General features: G+C 40.2%; 1 protein-coding gene across 4 annotated transcripts in view; it reads right to left on the reverse strand.

Annotated features, from left to right (window-relative positions):
• Nucleotides 1-279: 279 nt before the first annotated feature.
• DCAF5 (DDB1 and CUL4 associated factor 5) overlaps nucleotides 280-18,010 on the reverse strand; it is a 76,943-nt gene continuing 59,212 nt past the window's right edge. For all 4 annotated transcript variants that reach the window (XM_030007405.2, XM_030007409.2, XM_030007410.2 and 1 more), the window contains exons 8-9: nucleotides 8,970-9,097; nucleotides 280-2,343 (exon numbers count right to left, since the gene is read on the reverse strand). In XM_030007405.2, coding sequence (XP_029863265.1) covers nucleotides 538-2,343; nucleotides 8,970-9,097 — 1,934 coding nt within the window. In that variant the 3' untranslated portion in view covers nucleotides 280-537. The remainder of the gene's footprint in view (nucleotides 2,344-8,969; nucleotides 9,098-18,010) is intronic.

Here is an 18,010-nt window from a genome sequence, read left to right on the forward strand (position 1 = left end):
TAAAGATACCAGTCAGTTCTGAAAATATCCTCCCTTATGGTTACATTTCTTTTGATTCTGAAGCAGAATCAAGGGCCCAGAAAGGTTTCTTCCCCGTTTTCCTCAACAAGAAACACACCCCAAGCTACCACCAGTGTGATATAATTCAATCATTCTTCAGCCTGTAATGTGTAATAAGTGTCAGTATGGAAAAACTCCTTCTTAGAAGAACAATTAAAATTTAAAGCAGTCATGCTGGTTGGCTGGCTGAACAAACGACACATGTTCACACAAGAATAATTCAGTCAACCGTCTTAATAAGGATTTACTTTAAACAGAACCTTGTATTGGTACACTAGACTCAGTCTCATTAAGGAGTAAGTTGGATTTTTATACAGCATGAACCACTGGCAATCTAAAACAGACCCACTGAAGAATGGAATGGAGAATCAAACGCAATGTTTCAGACCCAAGCTCTATGTGCCTTTAATACTTTCTTTTTCCTTTTCCTTTTTTTTTTTGAGAGAGAGTGCACACTATGACAGACATTTGCATTTATCATGTTTTTAACTTCTTTTCTAAGGATGAACTCTCTGAATCTGCATCTTCCAACTCCGCTCTGTGTCTTTTCAGTCCTCCGAGAGATTGAGTGCTCTCACTGCCTGTAGGTTGCAAGTCAGCAGTATCCTCTCTTGTGCTCACATTGTAGCTGTTGGAGTCCATTTCAGACAGGCAGCAGTCTTTGTGCAAGGTCACACCCATCTGTACAAGGTTGCCATTATCAGCATTTGAGTGCACCTGTAGTCCTTGCGTCACAGTCTCCTGCTCTCCAAAGCTCTGTCCATTGTTGAAGCATGAAGGGCGAAGATGCAAGTGGCCGTTATTGTGGTTAACACAGGAGGTGTCGAGGCTCCTCTCCTCACTGTCGTCAGTCTGGTTTCTGGAACAGTGACCTGACATGCTACAGATGGCAACAGTGGAGAATGGAGGGACCAGTGAGTGATGGCTTGATGCTGGTTGACAGTTCTGACTATTTCTCTGTTCCATAAGTCCTGCAGTCTGAATGCAAGGTTCTTCAGTACAACTATTTAGCCCTTTGCAGTTAGGTTTTCCATTGAGCTTTTTAGTCTCAAAAGAATGCTCTATACCTCCACTGCTAGTGTCTTCAGATGTGTTTTCTTGACCCTCCATCCGCCGCTGATTGTCACATTCATGAGCTTGACCATTACTAGAATTTTCTATCAAGCCACATTCTTTTAAAGTTTCTTTGTTGTGGCTTTCAGTAGAAAGAGCTGGGGAACCTTGAGGGACTACTGAAGTCAAGTTGCTAGCATCCTCCTTATTTAGCAAGTGTGCTGTACTGTGCCTTCCACTAGTTCCTGGTTTCCCTTCGTCATTCTCTCCACCTCCTCTGGAGGATTCACCATCTTTAGTAGCTGAATATGATATGTAAGAATAATGAAGCCATTTGTAAGCTTTGTAAATCTTTCTCTCCACTGATTCACTGTCTGAACAAGGAGACGTCCTTTCTTTGAGAACTTCTTTGTTGGCTGAACTCCTTTCTGGTGAAGAAGCTGGAGAAGAAGAAAGATCATCTACTTTGATCTGGGGGTAATCATAGATGTCCTCACCTATGTAGGGGGCCACATTCTCCGTGTTAGTGCTAGTCCTTTCCTCCTTTTGCACCTTCTGTCGGCGCCTCAGTGCGTTGCGTTGCCTCATAGATGTGCGTCGTTCATTCAGTTCCTCTTCATCTTCTGTACTGCTGCTGCTGGAACTGCTGGATTCGTTCTCCTCAGGACTTGGGGACCGTGGCCGTGGGAAAAGGTCTGTATCTAGTTCTGCCTCACAGGTATTCTCATCAGAATCAGACTCATTGGAAAGGGCCAGGAGACGTTTATCCTGATACTTCCTCAGTGCAGAGAGCCGCTGTTGACGGGAAGCCACGTCTTCTCTGGCTGAGGGGGATTCAGTTGATCTTAAGGCCCTTAAGTTATAGGCAGTTTCATCGGACTCCTCAGCCACATGTGGTGGGGAGTGATGCAAAGAGGAAGAGGACTCTGACTCGCTGTAAGCAGAGCGCTCACTTACTCCTGCATGGAGCTGCAGGATTGTGCTCTCACTGAGGTCGCTGTCTGAGTCAGAACTCCAGCCCTCGATCTCCCGGCGCACCAGGGAGTCAAAAAAGGCCATCATCCGTGGATCTTCCTGGACTGACTGGTTGGCATAATCATGGGACAAACCGCTACCACTGTTCAACACAAGACTGATGTACTCTTCATGAGTGTAGAGGCAACGTGAATCATCCTCAATTCTACCATCCAGATCCCCTGTGCAGTCAGGCTGCTTGTAAGGACTCCAGATCTGTAACAGAAAATAAAAAAATACATACGTCTTTGAATTCATAAACTACTATATGCATTTGAAATAGAACAGTAGTGCCAATACCCAGAACAATTGCAAGTTCCAGATTGTTTTTTATTAATTCTTATCACTCAGACCCGTACTTACAAGTATTCCAGATGCGGGGCTTTTTTCTCCCCCTTTACAAATGTTTTTCCTGCACCTACTTCACCCACCCAGAACTTAAAAGCTCTCACACTGCAGGTTATCCATCATTTCAATATTTCATTATGTAATATTTCCCCCAAATTGCAGGGCTCTATTTTTATGTAATAGGGGATGCTTACTCACTAATGGTTAAGAATAGTTTGTTGCCTACAATACAGTCTTAGCACTAATGAAGGCACTTGTTTCCCAGGAAACTAGAGTTGCCTGTGCCAGTGATGTAGAGTAACATTTCATCCAGCTGCATAGTCAGTCACACCTGATCAGCAGGCAGGGAGCTGAATGTATGAAGGTGAAAAGCAGAGCTGCGCCACTCCCTTTAGGGAATAGTTGTGAAGGAAAGAAAGCATCCAACATCCTCTCGAGACACTGCAGCTGTTTTAGCAGGGAAAGGCGAAGGAGAAGAGTTTTACTGAAAGATACTTTTGAAATGAAGAGAGGGAGTAACATTGCAAAGTGTAATGATTTTACCAATAGCAACAGCCTTGACTGTGCTGTCCTTCTAGCCTTCCCTCAGTTTTCCTGGTGTGGAGAGGAAAAAAAAAAAAAAAAAAAAAGCCCAAAAGAAGATCCACCAATATCACTAAGAAACTAGTAATCCATAGCAAACATAATAGTGGGATCTCCTCACCTTTCTCAGTTTTACTCACAGATTCAGGGGCAATATGATTAAGGCACTCATTGGACAACCACTATCAGTTTATTCTAGATCAATGGTTAACGTGATGCACAACACTTACTGTAAGCAGAGCTAGTATGTAGCTTATCCACAATACTGCCTTACCATTCTGCTTATAAAATATCTGATTTCAGGCATGCTTTGGTTTTACCATGCTAACAACCTCGGGGGGGGGGGGGGGGGGGAGGAGGGGGGGAATCATCTATGCCAGCTGTCTATACCAAGGTTGGCCTTTTGGCAAAAACATCTCACTCTTTTCCCAACAGAAATTAGTCAAGTTTTGTTCCAAGTAGACAAAACCACTAACAAAAAGTGTGTTTTGCCTGTGTAAATGGGATAATCAGCACTCATCTCACAGATGTGTAGTTAACACATGCAACATAATCTGATACTACCATGACAAGCACTACAAAAAAAGCCCACAAGATGGAAAATCTCTGGGAATACAGAATTGTTGGCAACAGTGTACACTAAGACCTTACACCTTTAATATTGGAAGTAAAACAAAATAAATTCTCTTGCAGCTACCTGTTCAGCACAGCCAAATTTAAGATGTACAGGTAACCTTTATTCTGGAATGCTCCCAAACTTGACTGCCTTTACTTTGCATCCTCTGGAATTTATGGTTAACAGAACTTCCACATATGATCTGGCTACATAGATAAAAGAGACACTGTTCCAAAACTAAGGTGGGCTGCAGATACACCTTTTTCTGTACAGCAATCATTAAGCTGCTTTTCAGAGCAAAGGCAAAGGAATGTTACATTGCGTTACAGTAACCTGTTCCTAGGAATATGCCTCAATACAAAGGTGTATTTGCTATTTGTACTTAATTGCTATTTTGACTAATCGCAGTACTTAAGCGAATTCTCTTCAAGTACAGTTCATTAATATAATACTTGAAACCAGAATGAAGACCGCCTCCACTGCTTGGTTCAAGCACTGCACTTACTAGACACATAGCTCAAGGGACAAGCATCAGGTTTGGATAAAGATAACAAAACCCAATCTAAGCCCATGCTATGGTTGATGGAAGTCTATGTACTTAACCTTTTTGAATTATTCAAGAGAACAGAAAGAAATCTCTTTTCGTCCTCTAATTATTTCCCATGCTCCACTTCCTAAAGACAACATAGGAAAGTGTTTTCTCTCAGTCAATGCATGAGATTGTTGATCTGGGATATACCAAGTTTTTTTAATAGAAAAATAGAACTCTACTTGCTCAAAAGACTATTCTGAGTTGCTGCCTTCTTGATCATTTAACTAGCCCATGTCCAGTACCTCCTCTCATGATTTATCAGATCTTTTCCCCTCTTTGTCCCACTGCTGAGCATTTCAGCAAGTAGATCAGATCTTTTTGTATTTAAGAAGCATGTACCTTTTTGGAAATGCTTCATGCTGTATGCCTGGACAAGCAGGCTGGCATGCCCCTTCCTCAAATAGTCTTAGCAGTGTTAGATTGATCACTAGTTTTTTTATAAAAATTCTTTTTTTAAGTAAGAGAATTAGAAAATTCTTAGATTCTGTATGAATCAATATAAATGGAGGAGAGGCAGTCTGCTCTGAAGTCCCTCTGGGAAAGGTCTGTTTTATAATGAAAAGTCATCTAAAAAGGTACCTAAATTGTGCACAGAGAGATTCCACATCCTTGTTAGTGCTACCAGATCTTTCTGCTCACTCTGCAAGCATCAGAGAAAATACAGCAGTGTTAAATATTGAAAAGATAGCTACAAAGAGTCCATAGTGAGGCTTTTCCCTTCCGAGACAGATTTGTTCACAGAGGAGGAGTGAATATTAAAGACAAGACAAGGGAATTCAGGATGAATACCTGTTTGTACAGGATCAGATGTCTCTGGAGACTGATATTGCTACTTTTTAGACATTTTGCTATGAGGGAGTGTGAGGGCCTGCCTGAGTCCCAGAAAGAAATCAGACTAAAAATCTATCCTTGGCAGAACCAGGAAGTCTTTAAACAGGCAGCAACTGGTGCAGTGCTCTCTGTGGCATCTGAAATGGGCTGCTTTGTAAATGGCATGCTTTTGTCTTTTTCTCATCCTCTGACTGATGCCATGTCGAGGAAGAATGTGAGCAAATTGGAGAAAACAAGTTGGCAAATCATCCCACTGAAGCAACGATCTATCAAGAATTTATTTCTCTGTCAGAGGATTAAAGAGCTGAATATTACTCACTGATGCCCCGAGTACGGATATAAAAATAGGAACAACAACAGAAAAGGGGAGTACAAAATTGTTTCTCTACTACAGCAGAGATGCTTCAGAGAACATCTTTGAATTGCTTGTGCTCCATGGTGGCAAACCCCCAAATTTTAAAACAAAAAAGTAGTTATGCCCATAGCGTGAGAATAATTAAAACCAGCTATATTAGATTATCTGATTAGGCAGAGGCAGCTAGCCACAATGACATGAATCTGTCACCATAGCAACATGGGCAAACAGACTTTGCTATCTTTGATATACTGATGATTTTTAAACAAATGGGACCTATAACAGTTGTGCTCAGTTACACAGTATTCCATTTCCAACACAAACCAGTATTTCTTTCTGAAAATCCTTGTACACTTTATCTATTTTATCTTTTCTGGAACTGTCTTCCAACTGCTAATTCTCCGTGGCCCTCCTGTAAGCCCCACACATCAGAGGGAATGCCTCATTTATTTCTCCTGCAATGCAATACGTTTTCCTGCCAGCACATCCCAATGTCTCACACACTTAACGGAGGGGAAAGTAGTATTTTTCTGTTTTATATTGCTTTAGCCCTCATAGTGAATACTTGCTGCAAATTATCATTTTAGTTCACAGCTGTGCTTTTCCATACAATTTTACTGAGGTTCAGGTTTCTGAAATGGAGGGCCATGAGCAATTCATCTGGGTTGATGTGTCCAGAACACACTTGCCTGGAGTCAGGGCTTCTAGTATCCTTTATTAATGATCTTGTTGAGTCTTATTTTAACTTTCTGAAACCTCCTCACTTGAATATTCATACACACATACACCCCCCCATCTTATCGACAGTATTCTCAGTCCTAGCAGAAATCAAACCCTAAACCACTGAGTTACTGAATTATATTCTTGCAGGTGCTTTACAACAAAATAAAACTAAAGCAAAAAAGCTGATAACCACAAAGGTCAAAATCATCCTTGTGAATACTACTCATTTCAGCAGGGCTAGGCCTGAAATGAATTTGTATCTCATTTGCAATCAGCATTAAAATAGCAAGTGTGTTGGCAGAAGCACGTGGAATTATTGAATGGCTTGTCTGTATCATGCCTTGATGCTGGTGCTACCAGTTCCTCACTTCTAGAAATACCAAATTTAGGCCAGCTAGTCTAAAAATTAAGAGTTCAGACAAACAACTACTTGCATCTACATTTTTAATTCATCAGAGTTTCTGCAACAGAGGTAATGGAATACCAGCCAACCACAGTGAAGTTATCTTCTGTGATGTAATCCAGAAAAATTTTTAGAAGACACTGGAAGGACAGTAAAAGGAAAGACGCTTCTTAAGGAACTGATTAAAACAAAAACCAAAACAACAACAAAACAAGAAAATATAAAAAAACCTAACTACAATTTTTATTTATAGCTCTTCCTCTTGTCATCTCAACTTCTCTGAGCAAGCACATAGAGCATTTATATGGGGGAAAGAAAGATAGCCATGCAAGAGAAGGAATTGTGTTCCCAACAGTTTTTAATGCAGTAAATAGCCCCTCAGAACTGCTGGTAGTGTTTTTCCTGTTTTTCCCTTCTGCTAGTGGCAGTTACTAGCCTCCAGCCTATCTGTAGTAGTAGCTGGAATGAAGAAGAAACCACCATTGCATGGTCACCTGCAAACTGCTATTCACTAAGACAGTACCTTTAGAGAGTGAAGTCATGCAGATCAGACAAGATATGAGCCTTAAAACAACCTGATCCCCAAACAAAGCATATCACAAGCTGAGACAAAATAACACACAACAAAACGGTAAGAAGTTCTGGCTTGCTAATAAACTTAATACATTAAACACCTTTGCCTTAATTTGTTTCTAGCTTGCAATATCTGGGGAATTCAGGTCCTTCAAAGCAGCTACACGAGTTCCATTGCACATACTGCGACACAACAGGCGTTCTCTTCTAAGGAAGCATTCAAGCAGAGGTGTCTTTGAAAGACTTACACAACCTGTGACTGGAGCCTTAATCAAACTAACCTTTTAATCACCAGGCAACCCCCCCACCTCAAAAAAAAACCCTAGCAGAAGTACACAAAAGCAACACAGGGGATGTTTATACCAATGCTAATCCAACAGTCTAAGCACACTCATGCAGGAAGGATTCATAGGGTGAAGGGTCAGCAGATCTAAAATCCAAAAGGGAGAATTCAGGCTGCGTGAATCAAGTTCCCAAAGCAAAAAAAATGCCTCTGGCAAAACTGTTGTTAAACAGTGGCAGTCTGACTGCTTGGAAATTGAAAAATCAGTGAGCTGCTAAGAATGTTCAATGCACTTTTGTTCAAAGCCTGTATTTGATAGATTTATGATCAAATCTGTCAGAGGGACACAGGTGAAGAAAAAAGTAGAAAAGCAAACTAAAATACCAGTGGAAGATTGAAGAAAAGGAAAGCTGAACTGCAATCAGAACCCAAATGCTGATAGTAGCTGTAAGGCAAGTGATGCAGCTGGGCATTTGGCCATGGTTCCAGGGTTTTGGGCCAGTCCATAAGTTGCAGACCACTAAAACATTCCTTTGCAAGACAAGTTCATTCAGTCAACTTGTAGCTGAGTAAAGCATTTACTAATACTCAACCTCATTTATAGCCACATGCAAGTAAGACTTTTATGAAGTCATTCACCAAATAGTTAGAAGCAGCATCCATTCTCATTATCCTACTTAAAAATTAAATTGTTCTGGTTTCTTTCATCTTGTTGCTAGACCTAAATTATAGCAAAATTTCTACAGCAGCAGAATGCAAAGTGCATTAGTGTAGCATAATTCTCTGCCTCCCCACCCTCAACTTCTGCTATTAGAAATGACAAAAAAGTTTCTGCCTTGCTCTCACAACATTGGCTGTCTTTCCTTAAGGAAAGAAAGTTTCAGAACCTAACAAAGTTTCTTATCTCTTTACATTCCACATAAAAAGGCGTAACCTTTCTAAAAATATGGTACATTGTTAGAGGATTCAGAAAAGACATATTGTGGAAGGTATTAAGAGTCTTGTTTCCTCTGGAAGCTACAGAAAGGTATGTTGAATTGAGTCAATGCAGAAGTATGTACAAAAACTAAAGAAGGGCTCCTGAGGCAGTATTTGGGCCACATTCAGCTAGGTCAGGCTAGGCTAAGGCTCAGGGATACTCTTTGGAGAGATTTTTATTAAATTTTAGCACAAAGTATCAGAAGTCTTAGGAGATCATGTCACAGCTGTGACCAAACTCTCCCAAGAAAGACTGTTTGTATGATACTTCAGTTATGCATGGAATGAAACTGGAAAAAAATTTCCTTTTTCAAGGTACAAATCCAAGAAACTCTGATCTTATCCCTTATCTCCAAAACCTTTACAATTGAAATGGAGTTTAAAGTTGAAATGCCCAATTAAAAATTTGCATCAGTGTAGCCAGCAAATAAGACATACCACTTTACAAAAGAATAAGATGAGAAGACAGGATGGGTGTGGAAAAGAACTATGCTGAGCAAAACAAAGCATTTCTTCCTGAAATATTGAACGAACACATTTTCTGATAATTACTCTTACCTTTATAATCTTTTCAACTCCAGAAGAACAGATCATGTAAGTGTGAGGATTAAACCGGACTTGGTTTACAATTGACCGATGACCTTTCAATACCATGAAAGCACCATTGACGACCCTGCCAATGCCACCTAGGGGAAAAACAATCACACACTGAAATGAATAATTAAATCTTCATATTGCTTTCATTCATTAACATTTAAAGTCATATTATATTTGACAATGCTTTCCAGCTTTATTTTGCAATATTTTAAGGCCTGTGTTGGCTGCAGAATTCCAGTTTTATGAGCAATGCCTCTATGAAAAGCTTCAAGTTTGATGAAAAGCATCCTTCCTGCAAATTAGGACTTGGAGGCTAGCTTTAGTTCAACTATCTAAACAAACAATGAAGGTTTTTGACCTAATATGACAAGTATGTGAATAAGAACAACATACATACTTAATGAAATCACTAGTGAAACCATAGTGCCTAAGGCATAACACTACTCACAGTTTGTAAATTTGAAGCAGAGAGAAATAGAGGTTGACTTTTTTAATAGCTATACTCTTTTTTAAATTTATTTTTTAAACCAGCAATTCATTACTGTCACAGTTGACTCTAGTCTGATGGGTAGGAATCTAAAGGAGGCAATCTTCAAGGCTACTAACCTGAGTTAGTACATTACAGCTAGACTTAGTATAGCTTTCCCTAGACTAGGATCTATAACAACTCATATTTCTGTGAATCAAGCTTAGAGAGGGACCTGAAATAACACATCTGACCAGTGGGTTATATCATTCTTTGTCACAAGGCAGGAAATCAGCTGAACTGGAATGCTTTTGTGCTAATGGTAAAATTCAAAACAGAAGCTAGGCAACTTTTCTGCTTGGTCATTGATTGTTACTAGGTCTATACACCAAAGCAAGAAACTGTCACACAGTAATTTTTTTTATATTCATAGATTCACACAATTAAAATCATAAATCTGTTAAAAACCACACCTGTGCATCTGAATAAACAAGTGTCAATCAACGTACTATGATTAACTTCAGTGAAAGAAACCAAAACTTTTAAAAGAGGGGAAGTAAAAACTTAAAAAAACACTTCAGAAGAAAACAATGTTGCTACTGAAAACTTCAAAGGCCATAAGCACACCTTACAGAAAGTTAAAATAATTTCATTAGCTTCTGTGCTACTTACAGTTATCTTAACACTAAACAAGTAAACCTTATGTTCTTCTTGCTGAAGATGTTTGCTATCCTTCTTTGTCCTCCACAGGAGCTATCAGCTGCAAAAGCTGCTGGTTTAAGCCCTAAGCCCAATGTTGAACAACTTGTCTTCTAAAACAGAGAGTCCTGCAATGCACACTTCCTAAAGAAAAACTTGCATTAACACTGAAAAGTAGCAAGATAGAAAGGTCAAGAAAAAACAAAAGGAAGAAAAAAAAAAGGCATTCCTATATCACTTTCCATTTGTTAGGTTACATAAATGATAAAGAACTGCAGCTAGTGAGCTTGTATTCATCCCCTCTCCTCTTAGAAAACGTAATCTATGCCTCCCACTCATTATAACTACACTCTGAAGACCAGACTGATTGTGTACATGGTGTACAAACCATGATAAGGATTTTGAAATGAGGATTCATCCAACGCCTAAAAATCCACAGTCAGATCTTTTTACTGCTTCTGGCAAGTGTTCTATTTGCACAAATCAGTTTTTGCAGACCAAACTGCAGTCTCATGGCACTTTGGGATGGAAAGATAATGTGCCTGAAGAAGGGAAAAGAGATGGCGAGTAACTCCAAGGACCAAAACGCATGGCCATTTTCAAGATTTTGTGTATCGAATGAAGGCTCATTTAAAATTAAGAAAACTTGAAAGGCAGACTATCACTCCAGTTAACTTCTAAATATGTTCATCAAAACTGAACTGAGACTGAGCTACCTGGAATGGTTCTCTTATTTGGGTACACTTGTATTTTCTGTAAGGTTCAGAGAGAAGTTCTGCCACTGGAGCAAGATTTCAGCAGTGTAAGCAAAGTTGACTGAGAAGTAACTGACTGGAGCGCAAGTTCATTAAATGCCAAATTCAGCTCTTTTTCTTTTCCATCTTACGAGATTCCTCATGTCCTTTCATTCTGCTCACCCTGCTAGACATTCATGACCACATTTATGGCTGATGGCAAGTTGCCCTACTCCCACAGCATTCCTTCTAGCCAAATCACAATTGTCAATCCAATTGCGTCTATCAAGCCAACAGTAGATGGTTACATCAAGCCCAGTTCTCAACACATTTATCTTGACCCAGCAGACAAATGTTCCAGGAAAGAGGGCCTTGGGAATGAAGAGACAATTTGCTTATGTTTCCAAGTCTGTAAGCAGTGCCTAAAACAAGTTTTAACTATCCACTGACTCTAGCTGCCTGAATTCAGTACAAAACAAGAAATATGCCCTACAAAACACTTCCAAAAGAGTCAGAAGTTAGAGAGACAATGAGCAAAGAAAGAATTATAATGGAGATTAAATACAAATTTAGGGCACCAATATCTTGGGCTGCATTTCCAGGTCAGTCATCAGCCTTTTGTGGTACTGTCAGCAGTGTGAATTAACCCATGGTTATTTTCCTAGTAAAACAGTTATTTAATGCCAGAACTGTCTTCTGGCATTAAACTTTAAATGTTTACCAATACACTAAGGCACTGGATGACAAGTGCACAGCATGCCATGTCTAGAACACAGCTCTCCCTAGGCTGTAGTCAAATTCAAGCAGTGTCTGAAGCCCAGAAAGCCAGCCGTATCCTGGGTTGCATAAAAAGCAGTGTGGCCAGCAGGTCGAGGGAGGTGATTCTCCACCTCTGCTCCGCTCTCGTGAAGCCCCACCTGGAGGACTGTGTCCAGCTCTAGGGTCCCCAGCACAAGACAGACATGGACATGCTAGAGCAGGTTCAGAGGAGGGCCACAAAAACGATGAGAGGGATGGAGCACCTCTCCTATGAGGAAAGGCTGAGAGAGTTGGGGATGTTCAGCCTGCAGAAAATGCAGCTCTGGGGAGACCTTACTGCAGTCTTTCAATACAGGGGGCTTATAAAGAAACACAGGGAGAGACTTTTTACCAAGGCCTGTAGTGACAGGAGAAGGGGCATCAGTTTTAAGCTGAAAGAGCATAGATTTATATTGGATATAAGGAAGAAATTTTTTACAATGAGGGTGGCGAGACACTGGAACAGGTTGCCCAGAGACGTTGTGGATACCCCATCTCTGGAAACATTCAAGGTCAGGTTGGATGGGGCTTTGAACAGCCTGGTCTAGTAAAATATGTCCCTGCCCTTGGCAGGGGGGTTGGACTAGATGATCTTTAAGGTCCCTTCCAACCCAAACCATTCTGTGATTCTATGAAGCAACTCCAAAGCTTTCTGCTTTAATATTGAAGTTCCCTAAATTCCTTTTAAGCTGTTAACAGTAAAATCAGAGGAAGCATAGTACCAGAACATACTTCACTCCTCTTAGAGTGAAGATGAACTTCCCTACAAAGCCCCTTAAAACAACTAACTGACCAATTACAGGAAAAGTCCCCTAGGAGCAGATTACTGCAATCACAAATCTTAGCAACCAGCTTTTTCCAGTAGTATGAGAGGCTTTAATCATTTAAACCAAAAAGTATTGACTTCAGCAATACTTTGATAATCTTTGTGTCAAATATAACAAGACTGCCCCAGAACCTCATTTTGGACAATCCCTTGCCTGATGAAATTTTAGTCTACAAACGCCTATGTGCTTAAGCAACATCCCTAAGTGCTTTAATGCAGAGCTTTCTACATCCTTATCCTGACATCGGTCCCTTCATTTTATAGTAGCCCAGCAAAGTTGGTATCATATTACGTGAGTATCTGCATGGCAGCCACATGCCTGTGTCCAGACTTGTCTGGAATCCCCCTGGTCTCTCAGCAGAGGCTTAGCTGCAGCCATACAGCTTGTAGCCATCTCACAGTGTGAGTTAAATTTGCTCACGTCTGCTGGCAAAAAAAAAAGTGCATCTGTACGTTAAGTGGAGGTTGGCATAAGCTGCTCAAATTCCTGAGGCCATCTTCCTTTTTTGCATGTAATAATTTCTATTTCTTTTTGCTGTCTTCACTTGAACTGGTATTTTTATTTGTATTGTTCCAACAGAATTGACCTCTGCTATCCCAACAACATTCAAATTTTGCTTTTGAGATTTGGGATTCTTTTTAGGGGATGGGGGTGTTGTTTGTTTGCTTTTGAATTTAGTGGCATGCACAGGTCCTGCAAGTGTTTTAGCATGGCAGCTTTTATATTCTTAGATAGTTACCATGTGTACAAGCAGTGTTTATACATAGGCCATTAGCTTACATATATGTTTATTAATAATATTTTTTTTAAAAGTTTTCAGAGGCTGATTATGCCGATTTTAGAAGGTTTCTAACTTTCTAACCTCTAACTACTGGAGGGAAGAGATGGAGATACACTAGCTGGTTTTGCAATACTTTCCAAAAATTGCTATGCTTAAAGACAGTTCTGAGTAGTGGTTTAGCGTTCTAGCTGTGCTGGTCAATGTTTTTTTGATCTGCTTATTTGATACACAAAGTGAAATGTCAAGAAAATCCCTCTTCCTCTACATCCTGCAAATAAGTGCTCCAAAGAGGAGCAATACAAAGTCTCAAAAATTGTTTAACTAATATCCTACTATCAAATCTAACTGGCTGGAAGAAATAACTTATAAAAGGCTAAATCTGAAGTGTACATTTTAAAACAGAGTTCCCCTACACACGTTTGACAAGAATGCCGTTGCAACACAAGGCCTATCTACAGGCTCTGACAGAGACAGAAGGAAGGAATAATACAATGCTTTGAAGTAGTGATGTCTACTATGTTGCTAAAGTGACTACTTCTTGGTTTGCTTTATTATTTTATGTTTTAAATATTATGCTAATGAAATCCTTGTTAATTACACGGTTTTGCAAATATTTATGAAAATGAGTTAATATTTCACATATTGAGAACATGCTGGATGGTACATACCAAAACATTTTAAAAACCACTAGTAAATCATAATGAAAGAGAGCGAGATATTTGGACAGCAATCTGACTTCCCATGCACAAGTTCTACAACACGTAGCAGTGTTCAAAAAAAACCCAGAAGAATGAATTACTTGAAGAATAAGGAAAAAAGGGAAGTGATAGATTATTAGGAAAAGTGCCCTAGTGCAGAAATTCTGTAAGAATGTAGAACAGTCTCTAAACGAATGGAAGCTCTGCTCCAAACATTTAAAAAAAAACCTGCCAAAGTGCCAGAGAACTTGCTGGGATAAGGAACAATCCTCCACTGGCTCTGTAACAGAAGAATTAAATGACCTCATTAAGAAGTCCTTTCTATCTAGGACACTGAAAAAGAAGTCCCACTGGTTGTTCATATAAGGTAGAAAGACGTTCCACAGACTAACGCATAACTTCATACAAGCCTTGTAAATTACTCAAAGTGCTGAAAACTCCTGAGAAGGACCAGATATTTGCAGCTGCTGCGAGTGTGCCATAGCATACCATTCCACTATAGTACTTGGCACTACAGTAGAAAGCTCATTTAAAATTAATTTAGTTTTCATTAATAATAATACAGGACACATTTAGACTGTAGGCCACTGCCCTGCATTTGAATCCTATGAGGTCACGATGTGCTAATGGAAGAAGAGATACCATAGTTTGGCAAGCAAATATGCACAGCATATAGGGCCTCTGCCTTCAGTGCAGCAGATTATGTTTAGACTCCTTAAAAAGACTCTCTGGTCACTCACACACCTGTATTTGTTTCGTACAATGCATGCCAGCAGATGGCTTTGCTCCTCAGAGGCCCATCTGTAGAGAACCTAGATTTAAACACAAGCACTCTTGCCCTGAGAGCACAGGGCTCTGCAGCATCCCTTCCTGTGGGATCAGGGATCTGACTACAGCTCTGGCAGCAGCCAGAACAACTTCAAGGTTTCTCAGCAGCACAGGCAAAACTGACTTTGGTCACATCAAATATGGGGTGAGAACAGCAAGGGCTGGCCAAGATCCTTTCTTCTCCTGGCATGGCAAGAGGAGACAGTTTGGAGGAGGCACTAGGGGACTCTGGCTTAGTACTTCTGCTGCTACAAGAGAAAGCGAAATGAAGCGTCTCCCTGTAAGAAAGCAGCTCCAACTCCATGCTCAGACTGCTTCCTTTGTCACTTTCGAACCCACCCTCCACCTCCCAGGCCAGGTGAAAGGATCAGCACGGCCTTCCAGAGCTTTAGCATAAGCACAGGGAGCAGTGGGCTGGCATTAGCACCTGCCTCAGGCAACCTGCTCTTCCATGCAATCACTCACTTTGCCTAGCCTACACCTAGAATCAGCCCCGTGATGGTCTTGTACTTCCACAGAGGTTCCAAAAGCCAAAGAAAAAATTCATATTTAAACATCTAAAGAATACGCAGACAGCTGTAGTGGTAGTGGCTATTTCTGGATGTATATTTTCTCCCTTCTTTTGTTGCTGCTAAATATCTGCCATATCTATCTACGCCTTATCTATACCAAACCTCCCACCGTTGCTATCACCAGTAGAACTGAAAACAATATGAAAGCTAAGACAAAATTACTATAGAAATAAACTTTGGCACACCCTTCCCACTCTGTCTCCTCTCCTGGTCTGAGAGAGATTGCTTTTTCGGTGTTTAACTGCATAGGTTGCAATGGTTTTTACAATGTTACTGGAATCATGCGAAGTACCAACAACTATGTTTTCTAAACGTAAAGAGAATAAAGTAAGTGAAATTATCACACAACCGACAGCTAGGTTGTTTTTTTTTTTAAATGGAGGTGTGAAAACTGCTTACCTGTGCATTTATTTTCTACTGGTAGCTGCAAACACATTCAATACAATAAAGAGGAAAGAGCTTTGGTACAATCAGATGGCTAGTTGCTGGGGGCTAAGGCTTCTTCAGCCTCTCCCAGTGCTCAGTGCTATCTTCAGCTTTCTAGTGCTAAATTAGATATTAAACATGCTAAGGCAGGTTAGAGAAACGCTCATGGGTGCTGAATCTTCTTCCACTTGGCTACAGCACTACAAAGCACCCAACACTGCCTTGTTTTCTGATAGATGCCATCTACCCAGGACACTTCCACAGGTTTCTGGTATTACAATCCACATGACACACAAAACAGTCTAAATTCCACTGAACACAAGAACCTCTTCTACACTGCCCCACCACTTGCTGTGATAATCAAACAACTGTTCCAAAGCACACCATGGTCAACACTGACCTGAAGGAAGAGACAAACTACAGTCCTAAGAGTAAAACAGTTTAGAACCCAAGACCAAACCTCAGAAAAATCAATTTTTTAAAAAATACAAACCTTCCAGAGCATGCTCCCCATTGGGCCAGATGGCTTCCCCCCACCCCAACCCAAGTGCTATGCATATATGCATGTGTGCCCATATATAAATATCTCAAAAATAGCTAAAGACATTAAGAAACACTTAATCATCTATTATTCATCTTCACTTATCAGCCTGGAATTTTGAGAACTTAAACCACAAGCTGTCTCCAATGAGATAACCCTGTTCAAATGTTGTGAAAAGATCTGTTGCTGAATTCTTAAGCCTAAAGAGGTGTCTGCATTTACAATGACCAATGAGGAGAAAAAAAGGGAAGAAAAATTGCATCAGTTCTGCTGAAAATTGGTGCAATTAGTTTAGTAACTGGACCACAATGACAGGCCTTTTCTTGCTAGCAGTTACAGTCAAAGACAGAATTAAAAAGAGATTTTGAAATGCAGTTTGCTGTTCTGATTTAGTGAATTTTTTAGAAGGCTGGTGACAGCTTGCTCACGTAAACTGAAGGATCCCCAACTGTCTTCTCAATTGCAAATAAATATCATATCCCATAGCATCTTTGAGTAATATTTCAAAAGCAAGAGACAAGCTCTGAGTTGCAAAGATGATTCAGAGTTGTGGGTGAGGAATGTACATTCCATTTTGCAAAACATTTGGTCTCCTAAGCCCTCTATTACCCCACTACCCCACAAGACATGTCAGGTTCTGTCTTGAACAGGGATTCTTTACCAGCTAAGAGACCATGTTTATAGGAGTTAGGTTTAAATACTGCCTGAAGTGCTTAACATACAAGCGCTTCAGTCTTATATGACTTAAGTCTTGCTGGGCAGGTCAGGTAGGGCTAATGTCTCTTCTCACTTCTAGCTTGCCTTGGAGTCAAGTAAAAGCTGTGGAAACTTAGGACTGCTTTTCTTCTGCCAGACTAATGTATTAATTTTGCTAGAAACTCTGGCTCTGAAGAAAACTAGGATATATACTTTGAAGAGGAAATTGGCTAACAAATTCACCAAGACAATCAGCAATTACTTCTGAAGCACAGTGGAAAGCTGGGTAGTACTTGGATGGAGAAGAAAGTGGAAAAATGAGCAAACTATTCCATCCTCAAAAAAGGACAAAAGGTGGTAAAAAAGCAACCAACTTTCTGGCAAAGGAAATCCTGGCCTATTCAGAATAATCTAAGATTGTGGAGGGAGACAGCCAATAAACTCTTCAAGCAATAGTTTCCTAAGCAATTTAGGAAATACCTTTTTTCACAGACTTCCCTGCCCCCAAGTAAATCCTGTCTAATAATTGGACGGACAAAAGCACTGGCAGCGTTTCCAGCTGAGGGGGAATGACCCAATGCAACCTACTGTGAGGACACCTCTAAATTATGATTATTTGCAAAAAAACAGCAGAATTTGTTCCATTTCCATGGCAAAACACCAACACAGGTAACCGCATTCCTCCAACGTGAAATATGTTTGCAATTGTCTGACTGGTGGGTTCCTTCCCACTTCATCTTTTGTGTGGTAATGTTGCTAATCATTAGATAGCTAGTACTTGCTGCACCTCTACTTAAGCAAAATAATCTATTTCAGAGTTGTCATTAAGGATGCTGCTCTGTAAGAAGATTTATGCTTGCAAAAAAGTTGCTATTTACAAACAGCTGATATAATTTAAGGGAGTTGTATCATAAATATTTATAGCAACACAATGTC

Source organism: Aquila chrysaetos, chromosome 2 (genome assembly GCF_900496995.4).
Source record: "Aquila chrysaetos chrysaetos chromosome 2, bAquChr1.4, whole genome shotgun sequence".
NCBI classification, from domain to species: domain Eukaryota; kingdom Metazoa; phylum Chordata; class Aves; order Accipitriformes; family Accipitridae; genus Aquila; species Aquila chrysaetos.